This window comes from Sphaerodactylus townsendi, linkage group LG07, assembly GCF_021028975.2.
Source record: "Sphaerodactylus townsendi isolate TG3544 linkage group LG07, MPM_Stown_v2.3, whole genome shotgun sequence".
NCBI lineage: Eukaryota > Metazoa > Chordata > Lepidosauria > Squamata > Sphaerodactylidae > Sphaerodactylus > Sphaerodactylus townsendi.
The window spans coordinates 87,239,811-87,266,587 of record NC_059431.1 but is presented as its reverse complement, the minus strand read 5'-3'; the positions used below and the strand labels follow the sequence as shown (position 1 = coordinate 87,266,587).

Sequence of the window (26,777 nt, the reverse complement as noted above, 5' to 3'; positions counted from 1 at the left end):
GAGGGGCACGACAGCAGCAGCGTCGGGGCGGCTGTGCTGTCGCCGCCCCTCTCAGTGGGGAGTGCCGAGGGACCCCGCGCTACTCTCCTCGAGTAGCGCGGGGCTTAAGGTAAGTGGGGAAAGGGCCTAAGTCAAAGCCTGGAGTTTTCCCAGACCTAAGAGTTTCAATCAATCTCCGTACTTCAGATGTTTCCACCTTTGGCCATTCAGGTAATTTATCAATAGATTAAGAGCCCATTGGTTGAGGCACATTCATCTCTAATGAGGAACATAATACCTTAAAGTGGGTTTCCCAGATTTCAGGGAGAATTGTTGCATATGAGGAAGGCTTTTTGGGTAGTTGAGACAAGATTCCAAAATTGGGAAAATTTTGTCCCATAACTTGTTTTGAGATGTTTCCATGCTTACATTGTGGCCAGTTTCTTTTTGAATTGTATGGTGTGTTTTTTTTAATTTTTAAAGCTCTTTCATTTCCTTCATGAGGCTATCAGATAGATTATATTTATAGCAGGATGCTTATCTCTGAGTGCCCTTTTCAACCACCTACGTTCTTGATCAAACCAGGATTTAGAGAATCTGTTCATTGCTTGGATTAGAGCTTATGTTACTCAAGGCCTCTTCTACTAGCTTCTCATAGCTAACTAGGGATGTGGAATCATCTGCACTGGTTAGAACACTTAACAGTTTTTCTCTTAAGTGGCTCAAGATAAGTAGTTTGGTGATAATTTTTTTTAATTTCTAGGACTCAAGGTAAATTACCATCTATAGCTGACAAGCCATCAAACCACTGGACAAGCTAAAGGTGGTTAATGGAATGGCAACATTTCATGTAAAGGGAAAAATGATTGCTGTCATCAAAAGAGGAGATCTCAAAAGACTCCAAAAAGTATAACAAATTTTTGTTTGCTATAATGTAGTCTATTGTACTCATTCCGTCACCAAATCAGCAGGTATATTCAGCAGGATGGTGTTCTGGTACTGATCTGTTATAAAATGCATAGTCCAGTCTACTAGTAATCTGGGCCAACATAAAATTGGCATAGTTAAGTTTAGAATCTTTGAAAAATCTTCTACAAGGCAAAACTGGATTCCCATTACTGGGTAGATATATCTTATGACTAGCAAGTAAGGTGAGATCGTCGGGACCTAGTCTAGCATTGAAGATCCCTCTTAGTATGAAAAAACTGTCTAGAAGGATCTGAACATGATCTGCATGAGAGAAGGTCTCTCTCTCAAAACCTTATTTTACAAAGGAACAAAATTTGATTGACTGCCCATATAGAGGACACTTACCTTCATGGAAAACAAGAAGGGAGGTTATTAGTCATCCATGTGGCATATTCAAGATGAGGGCTAACTCTATAGATCTGCACTCAACTGAACTCTTAAATAACCCTAAGTGATCTCAAAAAGTTCTACTTACCTTCAGGACAGCAAAAATCCCATTGTTGTTGAATTGTGTAATTCAACTAGAGTGCCCTTTCTGATCCCAAAATTTCAAATGAACGAAATGCCTATTTTAAAGGAGTTGATCCAACAAGATTTAACTTGTGGTGTAATACAAACAGACCTGCCTATTAGTGATACAATCCACCTAGAAAATTCAGTTGAAGATTTGCTGCAGTCCTTCAGGAACTTGCCCATGGCTGAACAAACTGCAATCACCAAACTCAGAGATATGCTGGAACCTGTTTTAATCCAAAGTAGATTGCTTGGTGCATTTGGGTTTGTTGCAGGTTAGATAAAGTTTGAAGTTTTTTTGGAAATGATTGTTACTGTACTATGTTAGTGATTTTTTTTATAATGCCATTTGGAAGCTCTCAAGTCTTATCAATCCACATTCTGCATTGCTCACACAATACCTTATCCTAGGCCAGTGGTGGCGAACCTTTGGCACTCCAGATGTTATGGACTACAACTCCCATCAGCCCCTGCCAGCATGGCCAATTGGCCATGCTGGAAGGGGCTGATGGGAATTGTAGTCCATAACATCTGGAGTGCCAAAGGTTCGCCACCACGGTCCTAGGCAATACACTCTTTTCACTGAATCTTACATTGTCTTTGAATTCCCAATCCTATAGCATTGTTCATTGGATCTCACATTATATAATTTTGCTTTCCTCCTCTTTTTACACTGTAATTTGCCTCAAGTTTCAGTGAGTGAGGCTGTCTATAAATAAACTAAATAAATAAACACTGCAGTCCTATTCATCTCCTCAGAAGTAAGTTCCACTTTATTTAATGGGGCTAACACCTAGGTAAATGTGCAAATGATTGAAGAAGAAGAGTTTGGATTTATATCCCCCCTTTTTCTCCTGTAGGAGACTCAAAGGGGCTTACAATCTCCTTGCCCTTCTCCCCTCACAACAAACACCCTGTAGGTGGGGCTGAGAGAGCTCCAAGAAGCTGTGACTAGCCCAAGGTCACCCAGCTGGCATGTGTGGGAGTGTACAGGCTAATCTGAATTCCCCAGATAAGCCTCCACAGCTCAGGCGGCAGAGCAGAGAATCAAACCCGGTTCCTCCAGATTAGATACACGAGCTCTTAACCTCCTACGCCACTGCTGCTCCACTACGCCACTACGCCATTGCAGCTGTAGACAGGTATGTATGCTGATAGACAGATGGAGCTTCTATGAAGCAGATCTATCCTTATTGGGCTGCTCTACGATGAAAAAACAAAGTCTTGCATCACATTACCTTGGTTATCTTTTATATCCTTGTAATATAAAGGAAATCTTCTGTAAAAGTAGCTGCCAATGTCATCTGTGTAGCTGAATATGTTATATTAGGTGCAGATGTGGATATCTGTTGTGATTTTATAAGTCCCATGTTAATAAATTATTTAGGGTGCTAAACCTATAGGTTTATCTCTGGACCAGGATCTAGGAGTGAAAAGGATTACCACTCTGAATGAGAGAGTCAAGTGGTTTCATTTTTCAGTAGCTGGCAGTATATGGTTCAGACTGCAGAAGTCTAACGTTTTTACTACAAGCATATTTTAGAGTTGTGTGTCAGGCCATCAGGTCTGCTGGACAGCTGCCTGACTAGAACACAACCTTTCCTTTCCTAAGTTCAAAAGGTAAGCACAATTCAAAACACACACTGCTCTTTATACTGTGATCTGGGACTGGCAAACTGCATTTCTGCTCTGTAGAGTCCAAAGATATTTAACTACTTACTTGCTGCTCAGACAGCGTCTCAGGGAGTAAGAAGCACCTCCCCCACAAGTACGAGAACAGTCACTCCATGAACCCCAGGCATCCCAGAGGGTATCCCGGTCTTCCTCCGACCGAGCAGTTCGAGAACTCTAGAACAGGAAGAAGAAATAAAAAAGGCAAAATCAGTGAAATATTTTCAAAAGTAGCCTTATGTCTATTTTCACACATAGTCCTTTCAAACCCAAAATCTGACACCAAGAAAGCATATTCTATGAACAACTCTATCCAAATTATTATAATTCAGGCAGATCTGTAAATTCTGCATCCATGTGTTTGAGTGAAATCCTACACATTCTTCCAGAGCACTTAAGAGAATGGAAATATTTCTAAAAAGTAAACTGAAAAAAATGCAATTGTGAAAATGTGTGTATGCAAAAAATGGCAAGAGTGAGAATGTCTGTGCATGCTCAAAGTGTTTCTATATACTTAGAAAGTTTCCAGAATTCCCACAGTCTGTTCTGATTTGTGGGAAGAATGGCTCCGTTGTGAATTCCTAACATTGCATGACAACAATTTAAGGTGGGTCCTCAAATTCCTAAGAAACCAATCCCAGCAAAGCACTAAGAGAAGTTGGACAGAGAATAAAATACAGAACATGATATTCCAGTTTTACAACACCTTCTCCTCTTCATGTTACAGTATTCTTCAACACCAGACAGGCAATGCTCATTCTCATTGCTGGCTATTTTCAATCACACCATCACTGTCCTGTTGGCATTCCTGTTCCTTTAACTGTACCATCTTATACAGAATTATTTCAGTTGAAGCACACTGAGATCAAAGGATCAGACTGGAGTAACTCTATATAGGAATGCACTGCTAGACTAGTTAGTTACATTGCAAGGTTAATTGCTTAGAAACAGGCCATGAGGATTTTCTTGCTCTTTAGAAGCATATTTCAGGAGTTTATTCTTTTTCAATTTAGATAAAAGCCAGCATGGATCACCTCCGATGAAAGGGGAAACGACTAACAACCTATCCTACATCTTTGATTCTAATCCTTCATTACATGGGACTTACATAGATTTATCTCAGGCTTACTGAAGATGATGCAGGCATAACAAGGATTTTTCTCCTTTCACATACCATATTAGTTCCTTTATAAGACTTACCACATGTATCTACCACCTTAGAAATTCATGTCAACAATTCTATGATAGTTTTTCATGCTCTATTTAGTTTAGGGAATTAGAAGGAAACTTTTGGGATTGGCTGGCCATAAGGTTCCAATTCCAAACAACTCTCTATGTTTCACCTTTCAAAGCAATGAGTTCTACAGTTTTCTTCAGGAAGCATGCAATGATTTATGGAAAACTCTTCCAGAGATCTGGGGAAAATTTATTTTTAAATTTTTTAATCAGAAAAAGGAGATTAATGTTTGAACAATCAGAACAGATGGCAAGTATTCATTCTAATCATTCCCTCACAAGTAGGAATGTAGTGAATGGTCATGTTTACACTTTGTCTCAAGAAGAAGAAGAAGATGATGATGATGATGATGATTTTGGATTTATACCCAACCTTTCTCTCCTGTAAGGAGACTCAAGGTGGCTTACAGGCTCCTTTCTCTTCTTCTTCCCACAACAGACTCCTTGTGAAGTAGGTAGGGCTGACAGAATTCCAAAGAACTGTGACTAACCCAAGGTTAGTCAGGAGTGCGGAATGTAGGAGTGTGGAAACACATCCACCAGATAAGCCTCTGCCACTCAGGTGAAGGAGTGGGGAATCAAACCTGATTCTCCAGATTAGAATCCACCTGCTCTTAACCACTACACCACACTGGCTCTTATAGGCATGCTCAGAATCAGCAGGAGCAAAAGGGGGAGGGGCTGGCATAGCATGACACTTTTGAAAGTGATGTCACAGCATCCCACAATGCTCTAAGAACTCCCCAAGTATGGGAAATTCCTAGAGTGCTGTACAGTGCTGATGTCCACAGTCCGCTTCCCAGTGGTCCCAAGGATAGACAGCCGAGGTCTGGAAGCTCTACATTTTGGAAACACTGCTTTTCAAGGATATCATCTGTACACATATGGGCTTTGTGATGATGTGTGGTGATGGAATGAAAAAAGAATGGCAAGAATTCAGGAGTGGGGTTTTTATCATTCCTTAATTGAAAGGGGTTTTGTACCAGAGAAAGCAGGAATCTTCCTTACACATTAATAACATCTATCTAATCATAATTTCTCAAAACTTCAACTTCCAATATTCAATAGAAAACTCTCATTGGCTGCTACCATCTAGAGACAGAGTGGGGTCAGTTTATTTTCTATGGTGAAATCCCTTGTATTGGAAAATAAAAATGAAAACAGGTCAACATTATATCAGAAATAACTGTGATAGCCCCATTAGGACTACATTTCCTTGGTGTCAAATCAGAGTTCCTAGGGAGCTAGTGGTTCCCAAAGATCAACCATAGCATTTTTTGGCTAATGCTCTGAGGTGATCTGACAGTGGGTAGCAACAATTCTGTGAGGTCCCTGCCTTTGAATGAGGAGGAAGTTGATTCCATCCCTTGCAGATATAGCCCTTAAGTACCTAGTCTGAAGCTGTATTGAGGTGTCATAGTTTGAATGTTAGGCTACGATCTAGGAGTCCCAGATCTAAATCCCTTATTTACTCTGGAAGCTCACTGGGTTACCTTAGGCCAGCCATTCTCGCTCATCTTAATGTACTTCACAGGGTAGTTGTTGGTGAAGATAAAATTGAAGAGTTCAGCATAATGTTGTAAGCCATTTTACAGAGAAAAGCAAGGTATAAATATCTAAACAAATACTCATTCTTCATTTAGAGAGCCAGTGTGGTGTAGTGGTTAAGAATAGGTGGATTCTAATCTGGAGAACTGGTTTGATTCCCTACTCTTCTGCATGACCGGTGGACTCTTATCTGATGAACCAGATTTGTTTCCACATTCCTACATTCCTGCTGGGTGACCCTGGACTATTCACAGTTCTTTCAGAACTCTCTCAGCCCCACTTAACCTCACAAGATGTCTGTTGTGGGGAGAGGAAGGGAAAAGAGTTTGTAAGTCCCTCTGAGTTTCTTTACGGGATCAAAAAGGGAGGTTATAAATCCAAGCTTCTTTTCTTCATCATCTCTATGAAGAGACTTCTGTCAGGCAGAGCACTGTTGCTACTGACTTCTAAAGAGCTGTTCATATGACCCTTTGTCACATGAACAACTGCAACAAAAACTCAGAATGCAAAAGAAATGTCCAAACAACTGTAAACAAAACATAACACTACAAAATATATGTTGAAAAAATGTTACTAATGGACCACGAAGATACACAATAATGATGGATATGTAAAAATCAAAATTCCTGCTTAGAAAAAGCAAGCAATATTAGACACAGTCATCAGGTATGTGCACAGTTGTCACTGTATTCACTGGAGTTCACTGGGGGAGGTAGTGAGATGTGGTAAAAATCTGAAGTAGAAATCATTTTGTTATCTTGATAGAACTATGTGAAAACGCCTCTCATATTATTTAGAGTCTGGCAAAATATTTCAATGGTGAATGCAGTTATTCAGAGTTTTTTTTGGGGGGGGTGGTGGTGGTGATTGCATGCTGTGCCTGCAAATCATTTGCCGTGTATCTTTTCAGGAAAATGTTTGAACTTATCACAAACCTATATTCTCAACATCTACCAACAGCTGGCCAATGTTTCTGGGGCCCATTCGCTTTAAAGATTTTTTTAAAATCAAGTAGGACCTACAAATGTGATTGATAAGTGTCTCTAATGTTAGGGCTGACAGTTGTTTATAGTGCAAATGAAAGAACCAAGACGACTTTGTTTAATCAGTAATGCTGAGGGAATATGCAAATGCAGGCTGTTGTGGTTTTTCTTTCATAATGTACAGTAGTGATGCTGAGTTTTCCCTATATTACTCACTGGTGCTACCGGCTGAGGTGAACAGATTCGTGAGAAGGCAACATTATATGAACTGCTTTTAGCAAAGCACAATTCAATCACTTAGGGATAATTCAATTTCCTGTTTAGTATCTAGCACCTTTTTCATACCCTTCCTTAAAGGAGCTCAGAGAGGCACGCATAGTTCTGCCTACCACATTTTACTCTCACAGATAGCTTGTGAGGGAGGCTGAGCACAAGGCAGGCTGAGAGTGATTGGCACAACCCAGCAAACTTCATGGTAGAGTGAATAGTCTCCCAAGTGCTAAACTGACACTCTCACCACTGCAATCACACCGTTTGTCTGAAGCTGCAGTGGAAGAGTAACAGAGAAGTTGAATCACATAAGGTCAGACCAGGACCAGTAGGCTGAATGAGTTGAAATTAAATCAAAAGAGTTTTGCCTATATGTTAGGAAGAACTTCCTGCTAGAGTAGAAAGGCTTCCTTAGGAGGTGGTGGGCTCGACTTCTTTAGCGGTTTTTAAACAGAGGCTACATTGTCATCTGACAGCAATGCTGATTCTGTGAACATGGTCAGATGATGAGAGGGAAGGCAGGAAGAGGCTGCATCAGTGTTTGGCTCTTGGGGTCCTATCTGCGTGCCCAGGGTAATGCTGATAGCCGCTTTGGGGGTCAGGAAAGACTTTTCCTCCAGGCCAGATTGGCCAGAGACCCTAGAAGGCTTTTTTGGCCATCTTCTGGGCATAGAGCAGGGGTCACTGGGGTATGGGGGGGGGGGGAAGATAGCTGTGAATTCCCTGAATTATACAGGGGGTTGGATTCTATATCATACCAAAGCCACAGAGCAACTTCTCCCTCACTGCTTCTACCTATGCACCATAGTAAGGTTTGAAACTCCTGAATCTAGGAGTAGCCAATCACACGGTTCCCTTCTGCCCTTATATTTTGTATAACAGATACAATAGTTATTTGTAAGTTTTTTATTTTGTTTTTTATGACAATGAACTGTAAAATTATTTCGTGGAATGTAAATGGCATGAACAGTATTTTGAAAAGACAAAAAATATTCAATGAATTAAATCCTACGAACTATCTATTAGGTCTGTCATTTGCTAATGATTGTAACTTGAAATCACATCTGCATGTTTTATTTCATATATTGATGGTGACAAAAACAGTTTTGGTCAAGAAATGGCAATCTAATGATTTACCCAAATTTGGTGAATGGAGTCAAAAAGTTCAAAGCTTTTATGTGCTTGATAGAATGAGTCATCAAATTACAAACTTATCTTTCAAAACATATGAAGGGAATTGGGCCGAATGGGTAGTTTATATATGAAATTGTATATATTATATAATATTTTATACACACACACATATATATATATACATATACACACATACAGAGAGAGAGAGAGAGAGAGAGAGAGAGAGAGAGAGAGAGAGAGAGAGAGAGAGAGAGAGAGATAAGAAGTATTGCTATGTTTATATGTATGGATCTGTGAAGTTCATTCTTGCAATTTCATGTATTATTTTATTGTCGCTATTGTAATGAAATGTTTGTGTTACAATTCATTTCAAAAATAATATTAAAAATAAATAAACAAAACTAGGAAAAGGGACCAAAGCAAGTCAAGAATGATTGTGGCACCTTAAAGTTCTATTGTTCAGACAGATCATCCCTGTTTGACACAGGTATATATTATTGTAGAAATCTAATAAATAAATGTGAAAAAAGAAGAACAGCTGCATCTTTGGATCCTTCAGCTTTAATATCATATATGTACTGAGAGTTACAGGGGCCAGATCAGAAAGAATATGGAATCTTGGAATTGCAGGTAGATATTCAAGCTAAAAGATTGAAGACACAACTTACAGTCCAATTCTGAGGGGAGGTGACATGACCCCAGTGCTGGCGTAAATGCCCCTTCTGCTGTCATAAGGGGCATTTACACCACAGCTGATGTTGGGGAGCAATGGGGCTGCATGATACCTGGGCAGCCATGTGCCAGTACTCCTCTGGTGCAGGAGACTGTTCTGAAGCTGAAGGGAGAATTCCCAGGGTGGGGATGGCTCCCTCCTTACTGAAATCCTAGTGTGAGAATGTGTACATCCATTTCTTTAAAACTGCAGAATCCTGGTGAGAAAGAAAAACTCTGATTTAATTGCATTCTGTTTATTTCCATATTTTTCTTATACCTTCACTGATTTCTGGGATTGAAGTTGGAATGAGGTAAAAATACCAAAATCAATTAGCTGATTAAAGCAAGTTAAGGTCTGATTAAGCTGGCTTGCCGAAAATGTCAACTCAGTGTGCAGTGAGAAAAATTCCATGCCAGGGATCATTCATACCAGAAAAAGGGTTGCAAATAAAGCTGTCAGTACAATAATGCCCTTATACAAGTCCCAGATGTGCCCTCATCTGGAATACTGTGATCAGTTCTGGTCACTACACATCAAAAAGTATACAGTGCTGAAGAACTGCAGAAAAGAGAAGCCAAAATTAACACAGGATCTGAGCACCTTCTCTATGAGGCAAGACTAAAGTATCAGGGGTGGGGGGTTAGCTTAGAAAAACAGTAAAGGTAGAGAAAGTGGATAGAGAGTTTTTATCCCTATCCCATAATGCTAGAACATGATGGGGTCACCACCTAATGAAACTAGGTGGTGGACAGACGGTAGACAAAAAGAACTACTGCTTCACATGATGCATGGTTGACTTGCAAAACTCACTGCCACAAGATTTGTGTTAGCCACTGGTTTATATGGATTAAAAAGGTATTTGGACATATTTACAAGAGGTAGGTCTGTTGCTGGTTATTAGACGTAACTGTATGAGATTTCCTGGTCTAGAGGGAGACACCCATGCTTTTAACTATCAGGTGCCAGGGAAATGTTTATAGGTAAGAGCTGTGTCTGGTGTCTAACTGACCACTGTTGGAAACTTGGTGCTGGATTAGATGGACCACCAGTTTGATCCAGTATGGCTACTACGTACATTCTTATGGAGGATATCCTGTGCATTTGCCTGCATCCAACTTTTGGAGTTTCCTCCTTCCTAATCCGATAATGTTCCACACTGGAAAGCAATTGAGTTTTTATGGAGATAGACTCTGCATGCAAAACAGATGTGAGGTCTCCTCCTCCTCCTCCTCCTCCCTTCCCCCATGCTAAAGCAGCTTTCTTATGATCCGTTTCTAATTCAGATGGTTAACTGAATTTCATTTTAACCACTGAAACATGCAACATTTCACTGCTTGGCTTTGATCCATAAGGCCGGAAGGGGAGAAACCCCTCTACTGAATTAATACATTCTAACAGAAGAATACAAGTTCAGTCCACTGCATTTAATATACTTGTTAGATACACTAAATTAAATTCTCCCTTATCTTTATTAAACCACCACATGACTTAATTTTGAATCAACCTTGTAATTGCAGTCATAAAAGAAGTATTTAAGGCAAACAAGATAAGTGATTATATTTTTGACCACAGTCAATCCTGACAGCTGCAAAAGATCACCCATACAGTGGATTCACACATATGCATGCCATGCATCATCCTACAGAAGCAAACTGCTTTTCCATTTCCATATCTAACAAATTTCAGAGGTTATTTCAGGAACTTCCTTAATGGATAATGCTTCATAAAATTCACATGTAGAGGGGTGTGTGTGTGTGTGTGAGAGAGAGAGAGAGAGACAGACAGACAGAGACAGAGACAGAGACAGACAGAGACAGAGAGAGTTTGAGAAATAAGAGAGAAAGAAATAGTTCATAAATCACATAAGGAACCCAGGGCACACACAGCAACTGACTACAACTGATAAGCATTTATAAATAGTGGCAGACTGCTCTTACCTAAAGACAAATTCCAAGTATTAGCACAACTAGCTGAAGATTCCAAATTTCCCTGTCTAAATCTGTACACCCAACAAGAAGCATAAGCCTGCCCTTTGTATTCCAAAATTTATTATAAGACCTATAAGTTCTGCAAAAATATGTGATCCCAAGCTGAGGCAAGCTCCAAGCTTTCTTTCTTTCTTTCTTTCTTTCTTTCTTTCTTTCTTTCTTTCTTTCTTTCTTTCTTTCTTTCTTTCTTTCTTTCTTTCTTTCTTTCTTTCTTTCTTTCTTTCTTTCTTTCTTTCAACAAGTGGTGGAATAAACATAATTCATTTCAACTCAGGGCCATGTTTAGTGTTAAGAAAAAGGAAAGTGATTTTCTCTCCTCTCCTAAACTGCCTAGAAGTGCCTTAGAGGCTATTTGAAAGTTTAGAGGAAAAATGTATTTGTTTACTCCATGTCTGAAGGCTGCCTTCATATAAACAGCCAACCTGTCTAATCCAGTTTTACCACTTTTCCGAGTTATATTTGTTTACTTTTGCATTAACACTTAAGGATTTAGAGTACTGTAAACATTTTAGAAAAGAAAATTTAAAAAGACTCCAAGAAACAACATTCAAATTCCCCTTGGACAATTACTGTGGAAAGCAGATCTTCGAAAAGTGAATTCATATTCAAATTGACTCTTGTCTGATACTCCAAATATAACAGCTGATACATCATCAAACAGTTATGCACACCACAGTCTGCCAAAAATACTGGACATGAATGTTCCATTAACCAGCTATTAACATGATAATTATTTCTTTAAAGGTATAGCCTATTTGAATAACAAAGGATTGCAATGCATTTTAAAAACCAAAGACACCCCAGACTATCTTAACATGGAATTTTAAAAGCCAATTCAAGCAAACAGCACTTAAAACATTTTTGAAATCTGTCCAGATTTTGATTTTGGTAGGTTTCCATGAGGGGGAAAAACTATCCATAGGGCCTCCGCAGAAAACTCTTCACTTCGTGCTCTCGTAGTTCAAAGAAAAATCTAAAACTGAGGAAATATTAAATGTATATAACAAAGCAGTCAGAAATTGTACTGGTTTTCATCTATGGAAGAGGAAGGTGATTTTCAGCAAAACCCCCCCCCCACACACACACACACACACTTTGTGTGGCCCTTGCTTTGCTCCTCATGCTTTTTCTCCTATATTCCCCATGAGCTACAGTCTAGAAAACTCAGTGGAAGGACAGAATGGGCCAAAATCACAGCCTTCCCTGGCAGACGTAACTCATGGTAGTAGAAAATGACCTTTGGATTCATCACATATCAAGCTAATTATAAAATGTCATCAGTCAAAGGTTAAACTAAGGCTCCACATCAATCAACTCAACAAAAACTATGCAAAAATTAATAAAAGCCTGAATCTTGTACTGTGGTAACCAGAGATCTCTTATTGCCATTTGCCATGCCTCACCTTGCTGCTGTCTTCCTCCTTCAGCGCTGCCATCTTGCCCCAAAAGAAATAATGCTCCTTACCTCTTCACTGCCCCTGCCATATTTAAAAGTAGTATGAAAAGCTGCATATGCCTGTTGAGATTATTGCCTCCCATTTTAGGGCACCATTTTAGTAACACTGGCAACCAGCAGGTGGATGGGGTGTGCGGGGATGGAGAAAATGGTGCTGTACCAGATTTATGTGAATTTCAGCAAATACCAGACGTGACACTTCACCGCTAGCATAATGGCAAGGTGCCCTAGGATTTGAGCAAATCTTAAATCCACAGACTTTTGTCTGAATCCCAGAACATACCTTGTCAACATGTTGGTAACATGAGGATACTTCTGGTTATTCACTAGAAGTGATGCTGCATCTCTGATGCGGCACCATTCAATTTCTCCCCTTTCCTCCAGCTTTCAGTGGACTGGCAGGCAATGTAAACTGGGAGCAAGAGGTCTCTCACTAAACCAGGAGACTTTGGACATTTAGGCATGCACTACTCACTCTGTGGCTGAGAAACTGTCGATTCTCTAGCTTTGCTCCACAGTGAGGATTTCAATTTTTTTTGTTTACATTGGTTCCCTCCTGTGAATGATCCCTAGCCAAGCCGTACTATCATTTTGCCAACCCACACACCTCCCTATTATTTCCATGCAACCTCCATTTGGTGAGGTTGTCTGCTGCCTTTTTGTTCCTGTTGTTGCTGTCTTGGGTCTAGCATTACTTTGGCAGACCAGCCTTATCAATTTCACTAGGTTCACCATTCCAGCAGTAGATCTTCACCATTCATTTTTTTAAAAAAGGAATTCCTTTTGATTGTCCTGAAATGATGGCCCAAAGACTGGGAGGAACTATTGTAGTCTGGGGGTAGAAAGGCACCAAGGAAAGCTAAATGCATGGTAAGCTCCTTCACTTTCGCTGCAAAGGGAGAAAAAATTGCACTTCAAAAGCTTTCAGAAACCAGGGTGATTCTATAATCTGACGGTGGGGTGAATGCCAAAGAGGAAAAATGTGTGCGTAGCTGAGAGTGAAACCCAAAGGGAATGTTTGCTCAAAGTGAAGGAGACCACATGCACAAATGGTGGTCCTACGGGAATTACAGGCAGAAAGTCCACCAGGGCAGAAGCACGGTGATTCGGGGCAGGAAGCAACCGGTTCCGGTGGTGGGATTCAAATAATTTAACAACTTCAGTTATGTTTTACCAGCACCATTTTAACAACCAGTTCACTGGCACGAAATTGATGCGCCGAACCTGCCGGAAAACCCACCACTGGGCAGAAGTCTTGTGAGAAGAAGGAGTTGTGTGATAATGAAGGCAAGGCTTGTAATGGCTTGCTATGCTGTTCGTAGTGTGGGTCCCAGCTGAGCAGCTCATATGCAACAGGTGGCTAATGATGGGAGGCTGTCCACAGGCTGGAAAGGAGGTTGCTGTCTTTAGCCTGATGCAACTGCCTCAGGTTTCCTCATTGTAAAGCTGGCCCTGAAGCTGTGAGAATAAGCCACTCTAGTTCTACTATTCCATTTCTTGTTTACATGGCTAGGCATGGATCCTGAATATTGCATTTCACTTCCCCAGCCCACAAGCAATGCAAGTTTCAGTCAAAATGACTTTTCCAAACTTATTGGAACCAGCTCTCTCCTTATGCTGTACTGAGTTCCCTAATACACTTTTAACCTTAGAATGAACCCATAATGCATTAGACATTTACTGCAGTTTCTAAGTGAAGTACAGATAGTATCTACCTATCACCCCCCACCCTCCAAACACAAGGCAAACAAATTAATGCCCTTATATGGAAACCATACACTGTCAATGGACACAGCACAAGACATTGAAGGCTCCATAAATACTCTTTACAGCATTGTGAAAAACATTTGAGAGATTATATGAATTTGATATTTTTTAAATAAAAAATAAAGCTTTGTTCTCTACTAGACAATAAATGCTTAGGAACTATTATTCCAATTATTGCTCCTTTGTAACTTGTTCTTAATCTAGTTCTGAACACAGATGTAAAAAAAGGCTTGCCACTACAGGCCACAAAGGTTTCCTCAGGAGCCCTTCATACCATTCAGACCAACCCAAACTCTGAATGAATATAGATCGTACAGATTGCCTGGCTCCAGGTCCCTAGCCAGAAAAAAATACTGGGGGGGGGGGATCAGTATATGGGGGGCATTCATCACTATATTTATAGACCCATTTTCTACTTGAGACTCAAGGTGAATTACATGGTATAAAGCAATGTAATCAAACAGCATGAAAGATCTCTAGTGAAATGCAACAGAACTAAAGTTTCTTTTTTGCAGTTTTTGTATCAGATATGCAATGTCAAGCAATGCAGATAATGAAATCACAAAAAATGAAAACAATGTTGTAAGATCATGATAGAATAACATACACTGTGGCACAGACTGAAGTCCTGTTCTCCAATAGAATTATAAAAATGCTCTCCCAAATGATTATTTTACATAATTTGTAGAATTAAAGAAGTGTGGGTGCCTTTCTTCCAGTTATTGTCACCTGAAACTGCAAACAGAACCTTCTTTCCTCCATAAATTTTCTGCAAAAGAAACAGAAAGCTCTGTCACTCAGAGTTTTTAAACCAAGAAATGCTCTATCTATACCATCCTGTGAGCTAATCTCTGGCTTTCCGGTGGAGTTCTATGTATTTTTGTTCTGGGAGTAGAAACTTGAGCTGAGGTTGTGATTTTGCTACAAGAAAGTTTACATGGAAGGTGGTCTGTTAATGTTTTTTGGAGTATCATGAATAGAATAAAGCATACAGAAATGATCAGGTGTCTAAAAGTCACATTTAATTTACATGAACACAGAGGTTTTTATTAAGCGGCTGAGTTGAAAGCTTTATAAATGCATTGAGAATTAAGACAGATAACTTCTAAAAGTGTGCAATACTCAGAAAACTTGCCCCACACTCTGCCAAATCGATACTATTTTCCTTTTTTGTTGTAAACTGCCCCAAAAGCTAGAAACTACAGGCTGAACTGAGGATGTTGGCAGCTAGGTTCAGTTTCCTTCATGAAACCTCATGACCCAAGTGAACAGATGACCTGATCTCTTCTGCATTTCACAGCTACCACTGCAGATGGCTAAAAAGTGCCACTGCAGCTTCCAGTGGGACAGAGACAAGGAGGCCCTGACAACAAGGGATGCTAACTCCCAGCCTGAAACTGAGATGTGGCAGTTATTGGTCCAGCTGGTGTCATTTCACCTGTCACAATTGTCACCACAATTGACCCCCTTCTTGACAAGCTGCTCTTAAAAACACAGAAATTTTCTCAGACCAGGACTTGGCAGCCATAACAAAGAGACACCTGCCAAATCCCTACTCATATCCTGCTCCATATTTCCTGACAAGCTGCTTGAAGAACACCTTTTCATGGTCTCATAGCTCTTTCAGCATTCAGGGCTGATCTGACAGGAGCAATGAATAAAGTTGCAGGGGCCCTTGGTTGACGTGTCAATTCATATTTACAGTAATCAAAACTCTTAGGTAGTACTAAACTGAGGAGTAAATTGGTTGTGGCATAAACGGATATCACAGGCCTCTGCTGAGAGTATATTCTGAGATAGTGTCAACATGCCTGTGCCCACCGTGGTAAACGAGAAGTGACATTCTGTTCTGTAGAATAAATTAGTGAGCTCAGTCCAATTTCAAATTGGCATGTGCCCATTTTTGTACACCCGAAAAAGGAAGAATTACTTCACTTGGCAACTCCAGCAGACTAAGTGCCAGATTCGTAAATGGTATCAGCCAGGATAGACACCTTTGAATTGATGGTAACAGACAAGAGAGGGGTGGGGAACAAGTTAGTCTGCTTTTTCATAGTCAGAAACTTCCAAGTCATTAATGTCACCAAACAGGTTACGGTCATGAAGAATGACATTCTGGTACACGCTGTGGTTAATGTGAGTCCAACAGAAAGTGCACGTGCACCTCAGTAACTGCACACATTCACACAAAAGCTTGGAAAATGTGTACAAACTAACAGCATGAACACTGCTCAATCAATACATGAGCATGAGAGGATAATATCAGCCAAGCAGAATGAACGTAGATGGAATCTAGGTGTAACAACTGGACAATGTACAAATTTCCAGTTCACATTCCCAACTGACAAAATGCTTAGATCATGGTGATGATCCAATATGACAGAGTAACGCTTCAGCTAGGGATGCCATGAATTTCTCAATAAAACTGGTCTGCACTTGAACTTATCTTGTTCAGCACTCATTACCAGGCTGTGAGCTGACTAGGAAGATGTTCAGATTGCCTTGAGCAACTTGAATAGCTACTGAATATGTTTGCAGCTACCTGTTGGTCAGAAGTTGATTCACAGTTGATTGAGGAATCAGCTGCAAGTTGCATTCTTACCTTGCCCCATCAGCAAAACATGGTGGAGTTGCAAAAGGAAGAGGAGAAAGAGTTCCTTGTCTCCTTTTCTCTGCAGCTATAGTGAAAGTTTGGGGTGGAGATAGGAGAATAGAAATCCACTTATTTTCAGCCTTCTAAATTTGCAACATCTCAGCAAGTCTAGAAGACAGCAAAGTTTCCAGGAGCACCTGATTTTCTCTGTTAAAAACTTTGCTGAGTACAAAATCTCTTCAATAAGAGATTAAAAGTTAATCCTTCATCAGCTGGGAGACAGCTGCTGATAGATGCAAGTAACAGATTCCTGTGAACAGGTTGCAAACAACCTACCAATTAATTGGTTAGGTGAGGATCACCAGCAAATGAGAAGTGAGCTAGGGCAGGTGTTTGAGTATCCCTAGTGCAAAGTCCCGTTGTGGCATCATCAAGGCATCCACATCCTCCATTCTTCCTTCAATTGAATGTTCCTAACTTCCAATGCTGATCACAGTCAACAAACATTAACAAATACACGCACCACAAGGATCTGTTCTACTCCCCATTGGATACCAAAGGCACATTACAAAACTGATAATCTAACTTTTCAAAAACAACAACAACCCTACAATGAAATGTATTGAGTATTGAGTAAAAGGGTTCTGAGAACAAGTGGCTCCGCATTCCAGTGGCTCATAATCCATCAGTATGCCTATTCCCAGCAGTTATTTTATCTTTCTTCCCTGCCAGTAAAATGTAAGTGTCACCCACCAGGCAGCTGCATCAGGAAATACTTTAAGGCACACACTGTATACCCGCAAGAATGCTGCTGATTCCAGAAGAAGCCTACAACATGATAAAGTACCTTCTATCTGTATGAAAGAAAAAGAGAGAGTTGCATGTGGTTTCAGACAAAAATACCACAGGAGCGAAAACACCACTACAGCAACTAGATAGCTGTACTCAGAAGCCTCAGCATCTTACTCATCTGTGGGTCTTTAAGTTTCTGGTGACAAACCTGTATTTTTCTGTTGGCAATAGGTCTTGGATGAGATTTAATTGGTCCAGCAATCACCAGAACTGTCAAATAATGGTAATTCAAACTGCCCTGAAAATCTTTTTCTGCAAAATGTAGACGAATTGGCCACATTTTATACCCAACATAAGTCCTACACTCGATGCTGTATACATCTGATTAGAAGCTAAGGACCTGAGTCTTAATTTCTAATGAGAACCCTGTATATGTGTGTGTTAATTACCATCATCACTTCTGACTTATGGCAACTCGATGAATTAATGACTTCTTGCAGATTGAAAGCCATGGCTTCCTTGATTAAGCCAACCCATCTCATGTTGGGTTTTCCTTTTTTCCTGACTTCCATTTCTCCTAGCTTCATTGTCTTTTCCAATGACTCATGGCTTCTCAGAAATGTGACCAAAATACAACAGCCTCAGTTTAGTTGTTGTAGCTTCTAGGGAGAGTTCAGGGTTGATTTCCTCTTTAGCCCACTGATTTGTCTTTTCAGTGATCCACAGGAACTGTAAAATTATCCTCCAACACCGCATTTCAAATGTATCAACTTTCTTTGCACGTTTGAGGATGGATATGTGGTGAGGCATGTGGGATAGAATGACACATGCTCCAATTCATTTTGATAAGAATTTTGGCCACAGATTGTTTAATAAATCCAAAGGAGCAGAGGCGCAGCATGCCAACAGATCCTGGCACTGGAGGACCTGCTTGCCACCTGATGAACACCCTTCCCAACTTGAATGTTGGGGGAAAATCCTGGAATGGCAAGCTACTGGAAGCCATGTGGGTGCTGGTCTCTTCATGATCCCCGTAACATCTGGAAGTGTAGCTAGCTGGCTGCCCCCACCTGGACATGCAGGTGAGTGACACCATACCCCTAGGCTCCTTACAGAGGCCCCCAACAATGGGGAGGCAGGCACGCAGACACAGCCTCCCCTCAAACAGACATGTCCTGATGCCCAACCAGCCAAGCTGTAACAGAAACAGACTCAATAAATATCAACATACAGACTAGTAAACATAATTAAAAGGCAAACAACAGACTCCAAGGAAGGTGGGTGGGCAAGCTGCTGTTCCCAGGAAGGAGCCTGATGCCATGTGTGGGCTTGTTTAAATAGCCCCACTGGCTCCCTGTCCGCCCAACCCCCAGCTGGATGTGGCAGGTGGAGGGAGCTCCGGCCTGCCCTCACTGTTCTGCCTGAGGGCACCAGGTGACAGCTGGCCATACTTTCGCCCTTGGCTTGTTTGGACTACAAAAACACATACAATTTACTATTGTTTTATATCTAGCATAAACACAAGTCCCTATTTCAAGGTAACTACATACCTCTAAGATGTTAAATTCATTTCTAATAGAGTTTTGTCCTATAAGTCTTTCTTCTTTAAAATTAGTGCTGAGGTATCTACTGATATTAAATTCTGTAATGTTATCAGTTCGGGTCCATTATAAAGTCACTGCATGTTGCTAAGATTATAATAGCATCCCAGAGCTCCATCCCTGAAGAAACATAGCCAAAGGTGAGCTGACTCGTTCCCTTTAAAAGGCTAAGCAGGGGTGCTTGGCAGGCCATATAGCTGACACTGTATCAGTTCAACAATCTGCACGTTGTCTTCAGCATAACATTTTATAACAACGCCTCATAAAAATCAACCTCTACCTCTCACTCCCATTCAGTCACATAAAATATATGTATCCAGGGGGTTATAAGGAGAAGAGAAAGAAAAACAGGGAAAAAGATTAAAGTGTGTGCTTGTGTCTGGGTCTAACAATTTTCTGCTGCCTGTTCGCATGAATTTTACTCATCCCCCACAGATGACCCAAATGTATATGATGGGTTGTCCTTAACCATGACTTGCAATGTATGATAAGTGGTTTTCTCAGAGAAAATTTCTCAGATGCTGAGTGGAAGCAGTCTTTCTGTTTTTGCTTCTTTTTTTAAAAAAAAAAGAATTCCAAGCTATTGCCAACTTTGTGGGTTCAACAGTTCTCTCTGGCTGAGAAATGGACTGGGGAGTGCCTTTTCTTTAAAGAAAATGGGTGAATATGTGGCAAGTGTATTAGGATAGTACAGGGGAAAGGAGGAATCAGTCTTTAAACCAGCCTGATTTTTTATTTTAGCATTGGCAAAACATTAGCCCTCTGGAAGCTTGGTCTACCCACAATTGAAAGCAATGAGTAGACCAGGCTTCTGCAGGGGCCAGGTCTACCCAATGTTTCTGAATGGGAAGTAGACCAGTCCTCTGAGCAGCTGCTATGCTAATATATAATCTGCAAAGCTTCAATTATTGCTAATTTAAAACAAAAAAGAAATAAAAAACCCATGTTTGTTAACAGAGGAGCGGGATAATAAAAGTAAGCAGTACAAACTAGAACAAATAATTTGTAATCCTTTGTTTTAACAATTGTATTACCAGTCTAAAAACAACCAGTGTAGCATGTATTGAGAATTCCAAATATAAACAAGATTCCAGATATATTCTCCTGCTAGTCCTTTATCAGATCTGTAAAACATTTTTTCAGTCTGAAACCCCTCAAAAGTGGCACAAGTTCATCAGGAAAAGCTGTAACTCCATGGAAAGGCATGCTCTGAAAGAACATGAAGCATTTCAACCCATACAACTTCAACAGGCCCCATATCCAGAATCAGACAATCACAGTTCAGTGAAATGCTCTATATACAGGCCAAGGTTAAGGAAAAAGTTTAAAAATGGTTTAGAAAATCTTTGCATGCAGGCATGCAGACTTGAGTATACCACAGTCATCCAACAGATGGTACATAAGTACCATCAACACATAAGTTGATCATCTGCCATTGCCTTCCTCTGCACAGAATCTTCCTTGGTAGTCTCCCACCCAAATACTGACTCTGCTTCTGAGATCAGACGAGACTGAACTATTCCGTGCTGTTTTCTTTCCTGTCATACTGAAATATAGATCATGTAACAGACTGCATCAAAATCTACCTTGGACCCAGGTAACATGAGTAACTATCAACCAGTACGATCAACAGTTTCAAGTGTACAGCACTTGAGCAAGGTGACTGAACAGATGGTGACTGTACATGTTCAAGGTTTCCCAGATACAGGGGATCCTTTCCAGTCTGTCTTCAGCATGGGTTTTCTGGTGGATGTACTAGATAAAGTGGTGGCGAACCTATGGCACTCCAGATCAGTCTCACATACACGCTACAGGGGTCAGTGCTATCAGTCACAGACCAGGAAAGGGATTTGGGCGTCTTAATTGATAGTTCCATGGGAATGTCAACTCAATGTATGGCAGCTGTGAAAAAGGCAAACTCTATGCTGGGGATAATCAGGAAAGGAATTGATAATAAAACTGCAAAGATTGTCATGCCCTTATATAAAGCCGTGGTGCGACCACACTTGGAGTACTGTGTTCAGTTCTGGTCACCACATCTCAAAAAGGATATTGAAGAGATAGAAAAAGTGCAGAGAAGGGCAACGAGGATGATTGAGGGACTGGAGCACCTTCCTTATGAGGAAAGGCTGCAGCGTTTGGGACTCTTTAGTTTGGAGAGGAGACGTCTGAGGGGGGATATGATTGAAGTCTATAAAATTATGCATGGGGTAGAAAATGTTGACAGAGAGAAATTTTTCTCTCTTTCTCACAATACTAGAACCAGGGGGCATTCATTGAAAATGCTGGGGGGAAGAATTAGAACTAATAAAAGGAAACACTTCTTCACGCAACGTGTGATTGGTGTTTGGAATATGCTGCCACAGGAGGTGGTGATGGCCACTAACCTGAATAGCTTTAAAAGGGGCTTGGACAGATTTATGGAGGAGAAGTCAATTTATGGCTACCAATCTTGATCCTCTTTGATCTGAGATTGCAAATGCCTTAACAGTCCAGGTGCTCGGGAGCAACAGCCGCAGAAGGCCATTGCTTTCACATCCTACATGTGAACTCCCAAAGGCACCTGGTGGGCCACTGCGAGTAGCAGAGAGCTGGACTAGATGGACTCTGGTCTGATCCAGCTGGCTTGTTCTTATGTTCTTATGTTCTTAGATGTTCATGAACTACAATTCCCATCAGCCCCTGCCAGCATGGACAATTGACCATGCTGGAAGGGGCTGATGGGAATTGTAGTCCATGATCATCTGGAGTGCCATAGGTTCGCCACCATAGTACTAGAAGATGGATGGGGGTGGGGGAGGGACCCTGTGAATACCACAGATGATAGTATCCTTCTCAAAGATCTTTTGTAGCTGGAAATGGGAAGTCCCATTTTGCAGTGGTTTCAGTCCTGCCTCAAGCGTAGGTCTCAGAAGGTGGTGCTACATGAACACTGGGTGAATGCTGCTTGGCACCTTGGTCTTTGGTTCCATCTTATCCCTCATGCTCTTTAACATTTGTAAGAAGCTGCTGGGTGATATCATCTGGAGATTTATGGTTGGTTGTCACCAATATTCAGGTGATACTGAGCTCTAACTTGCTCTTCCAGCAAATCCCCAGGAGGCTGTAGAAACTGGGGGCAGTTCTGAGATGGATAAAAACTAGTAAACCAAATCTTAAACCCGACAAGATAAAAGTGCTACTAGTGTAGGAGCAGTGACCCAACATTTTAAAGTCTTCTTTGAATACTAAAAAAAGTTCTAATGGATCACTATGGAAGACACAGCAGATAGGTAGTAAGGATTGTTTGTAACTATTTACAATGTCCAAAACTGCTTTAAGTGATGACAAATTTATGCCCTTGGGGAAACACAGACAACAGGAAAAATCATCACCATTTGAAGGGATGGGGAATAGTCAGGGTCAAAAAGAACAGCATATATAATTGAGAGTGGCTGCCCATCTAAATAATTTTATTTATTAATTATTCTGCCCCCTCCTCCTCAAAAGAAGATTCAAGGTTGCTATAAAGTAAAATTAAATGCTGTATAATAATGTTCCTTAATCCCTGGATCAGATTATATATATATATATCAATCTAGAAAATCATCATCAACTGGATTGTTTTCTGTTGCTCAAAAGTACAGAAATAGATGTATGCAGCACCTTGAATTTCCTGGAAACAAACTGCTGCTCTTCTCATAAGTTCCCTTTGATATCAACCATATGGAAAAATACATAGCTGCATGCCTGCTTCCAAAAATAAAATGAAAAAAAAATCAGAGATGCAGCTGCATTTTGAACCTGAGGTTTAGAATCCTAGGGATTGTAAGTCTTAACTGGTTTAATGATAAATTAAATTAATCAACTAGAGCTTTAGCTGATTAATCAGCAGGGGATAATTGTACTACAGGAGAACTAATTTGAATTGCTGAGGCTACATATTATTGGATTAGATTTTTAGATTTGAGTGTTTTGGTATGCTAATATAACGAGGAATGAAAGAGGAAATATTAAAGATGGGATCATTCCTGATTACAAACTAAGGAAGCTTTTAAACTCTAGAAATTTTAATTAGGGGTGAATCTAGCTGAGGATTTGTGCAGATGGAAGGAGAGAGAATTTTTCACTAATTTCCTCCCCCCCCCCATTGCATATCGCTGACTCCCCTTTCATGATATTTGACAGGTCCCCCCGGGTGTTATTCGAGCTGCATTCAGGGGAAATTTTGGCTACAGTGGGAGGAGGAGACAGGAAGGTTACATTCCACTGATGGAAATCCATTCTGACAGTGGAAATTTCTGGTGGATCCAAGCCATTGATTTTAAATGGCTTTGGAATCTGAACATATTTGAATCCAGATAATTAACTAGTTAAAGGACAGGTGATTAGTAGGATAGCCTTTTTGTTGATTGGTAACCGCATTCAGTACCCACACCATGAGACTCAGAAATGGAACCTGAGAAGGCATTGTGTATTATGGAAATGAACAACAGGGATTTACAAAGACTCAGTTCTCATTTAGTTCTGTCACACAGTTTAAATAAACAACAACCTGGAATACAACTATAACAAGGATGCCCTCCTTGCTGCCTTAGTAGGACAATGAAGTCAGTGCTGGATCCCTCCCATACAATTAAATAGGAATCATAGAATCATGGAGTGGGAAGAGACCACAAGGGCAATCAAGTCCAACCCCCTGCCATTCAGGAATAGACTTCTGACAGATGGCCATCCAGCCTCTGTTTAAAAATCTCCAAAGGAGGAGACTTCACCACACTCCAAGGAAGTATTCCACTGTTGAACAGACCTTACTGTCAGAAAGTTCTTCCTAATATTTAGGTCAAATCTCTTTTCCTGCACCTTGAATCCATTACTCCTTGACCTACATAGTTTCTGGAGCAGCAGAAAACAAGTCTGCTTCCTCTTCAACATAACATTTAAACATGTCATCCATTATCCATTCTCTTCTCCAGACTAAACATATCCAGCATTCTAAGTCTTTCCTCATAGGGCATGGATTCCAGACCTTTTACCATTTTGGTCACTGTCCTCTGGACCCATTCCAGATTGTCAATATTCTTCTTGAATTGTGATGCTCAGAACTGGACATGGTATTCCAGGTGAGGTTTGACCAATGCAGAATAGAGTAGACTAGTTATTTCCTTTGACTCCTATTGATACAGTCCAGAATTCCATTGGCTTTCTTGGCTGTTGCATCACACTGCTGACTCATGTTCAGTTTGTGGTCTACAAAGACTCCCAGATCCCTTTGACATGTACATTTTACTAGTGTGCTTGCAAGAATGCCTTGTCAAAGGCCTCACTGAAGTCAAGGTATGCCACATCCACAGCATTCCCTTTGTCTACCAAACTTGTCACTCTATCACAAAAAGAGATAAGATTAGTCTGGCATGACTTGTTTTTGAGAAAGCCATGTTGACTTTTAGTGATCACGGTATTCCCTTCTAGGTGCATATGATCTGCTCTAGGATCTTTCCTGATATTGATGTCATGCTGACTGGGAGGTAATTGTTTGGGTCTTCTTTTTTGCCCTTTTTGAAGATGTGGACAACATTAGCCCTCCTCCAGACTGCTGGGTCTTCTCCTATTCTCCAAGATTATTGCAAGAAGTTCCGAAATTACTTCTGCCAGTTCCTTTAAAACCTTTGGATGTAGTTCAGCAGGGCCTGGAGATTTGAATTCAGTTAAGGTAGCCAGGTATTCCTATACTACCTCTTTATTTACTCTGTGCTGAATTTTCCCGTACTGTCTCTTCTATTCCATTTCCCCTGGTTGAGCACTGTTTTCCTTTTGGGAAAACACTGAGTCAAAGAAGGTGTTGAGTAGTTCTGCATTTTCTCCATCCCCTGTTAGCATTTTGCGACCTTCGCCATGGAGTGACCCTATCATATCCCTTGTTTTCCTTTCGCTATGGACATAGCCAAAAAAGCCTCTCAAATTGTTTTTACCTCTCTGGCAAGCCTGACCTCATTCTGAGTTTTAGCTTTTCTGACTTTCTCCGTACACATCCTGGCTATTTGTTTGAATTCCTCTTAGATAATTTCCCCCTTTTTCCATTTTTTGCATATGACCCTTTTAAATCTCAAATCAGTTGAAAGTTCTTTAGACATCCATCTTGGTTTCCTTTGAAACCTCCTGGTTTTCATCCTCATTGGAACTGTTTGAAATTGTTCCTTCAAGATCTCACTTTTTAAGAAACTCCCATCCATCATGCACTTCCTTCTCTTTTAGTATTTGTAATCATGGGATCACACCTACTAGTTTCCTAAGTTTACTGAAATCAGCTTTCTTAAAGTCTAGAATGTGTGTCTGACTGTACTTGGAATTCCCTTTCCACTGTATAACAAACTCCAGGAGAACATGGTCACTAACATCTAAGGATCCTACCACTTCTACCCCATTAACCTGGTCATCATGGTCAGTTAGGAGCAGTTCTAAAATAGACAATTCCCTTGTTGCCCCTTCTACCTTCTGGACCATGAAATTGTCTGCAAGGCAAGTGAGGCATTTGTTGGTCATTATCTTGGAAGAGTTTGACTCCCAACACATATCAAGATAATTGAAATCTCCCCTTACTATTACTTCTTTCCTTTCTGAAAGTTTGGTCATCTGTTCTGTTTGTTCTCAACTCTGTATTTTTAATGCCGATTAAAGGTTTATTTGATTTGATTTGTTTCTTTCCCCCTTAATTTTTACTCAGATGCTCTCATCCTGGCTTCCAGGATTTAAGTCATGGACCTGCTCACAGGTGCAATAATCCGTGATATATAATGCTACTTCTCCTCCTTTCCTAGTTGGTCTATTTCTCTGAAATAGGTTATACCCCTCAATTATTACATTTCAATCAAGAGACTCATCCCACCAAGTTTCATTGATGCCTATTATATTATATTTGCTTTGTTGTTTTAAGAGTTCAAGTTCATCTTGTTTATTTCCTATGCTCTGTGCATTAGTGTAGAGACATCTAAGGCCATGGTTCATTAAGGTTTTATCTCTCTCACTGTTTGGTTCTTTTAGCACTAAACTACATATTTGCATAATTATTTCCCCATAATGCACAAGCAACTTCAAAAATTACTATCAACACAGTGGGGTTTGAGGCTGCTTAACCCTTTATTCACTCAAAATTATCCCCATACAAAGATGTTTTTACACTAGTGGGTGGGGGTGGGAGGTATAAAAGTCTTGAAATTCTGTTGCAAGAATAGTTTGGACCTGAGTTACATGGGTCAAAGTATACAAGGTACAATTGTGGCATGTTTTATACATACATATACATGCTCATGCACACAGGGGGGTGTGTGTGTGTGTGTGTATGTGTGTGTGAGTGAGTGAGTGTGTGAATGTGTGTGTGTGTTTGTGATTATTTTAATGTGGAAACTGTGGTAATGTGGTTGTTGCTAGCTGCCCTGAACCTGGCTTAGGCTAAGAAAGAGTGGGGTGTAAACCTGATAAAATAAAATGAAATAAATAAGCTAGACTTCCCTCCTTATATCCTCACCAATAAAAAAAAATAGTTGCCATTCTATTCTGAGAAAAATATAAAGGCAAGGAAAGAA

The 26,777-nt window shown here is 40.4% G+C and overlaps 1 protein-coding gene across 1 annotated transcript in view; it reads right to left on the bottom strand.

Annotated features, from left to right (window-relative positions):
• Positions 1–26,777, bottom strand: part of ADAMTSL1 (ADAMTS like 1) — a 569,359-nt gene that overhangs the window by 258,660 nt on the left and 283,922 nt on the right. Inside the window, exon 3 of the mRNA XM_048504173.1 lies at positions 3,182–3,309. Coding sequence (XP_048360130.1) covers positions 3,182–3,309 — 128 coding nt within the window. The remainder of the gene's footprint in view (positions 1–3,181; positions 3,310–26,777) is intronic.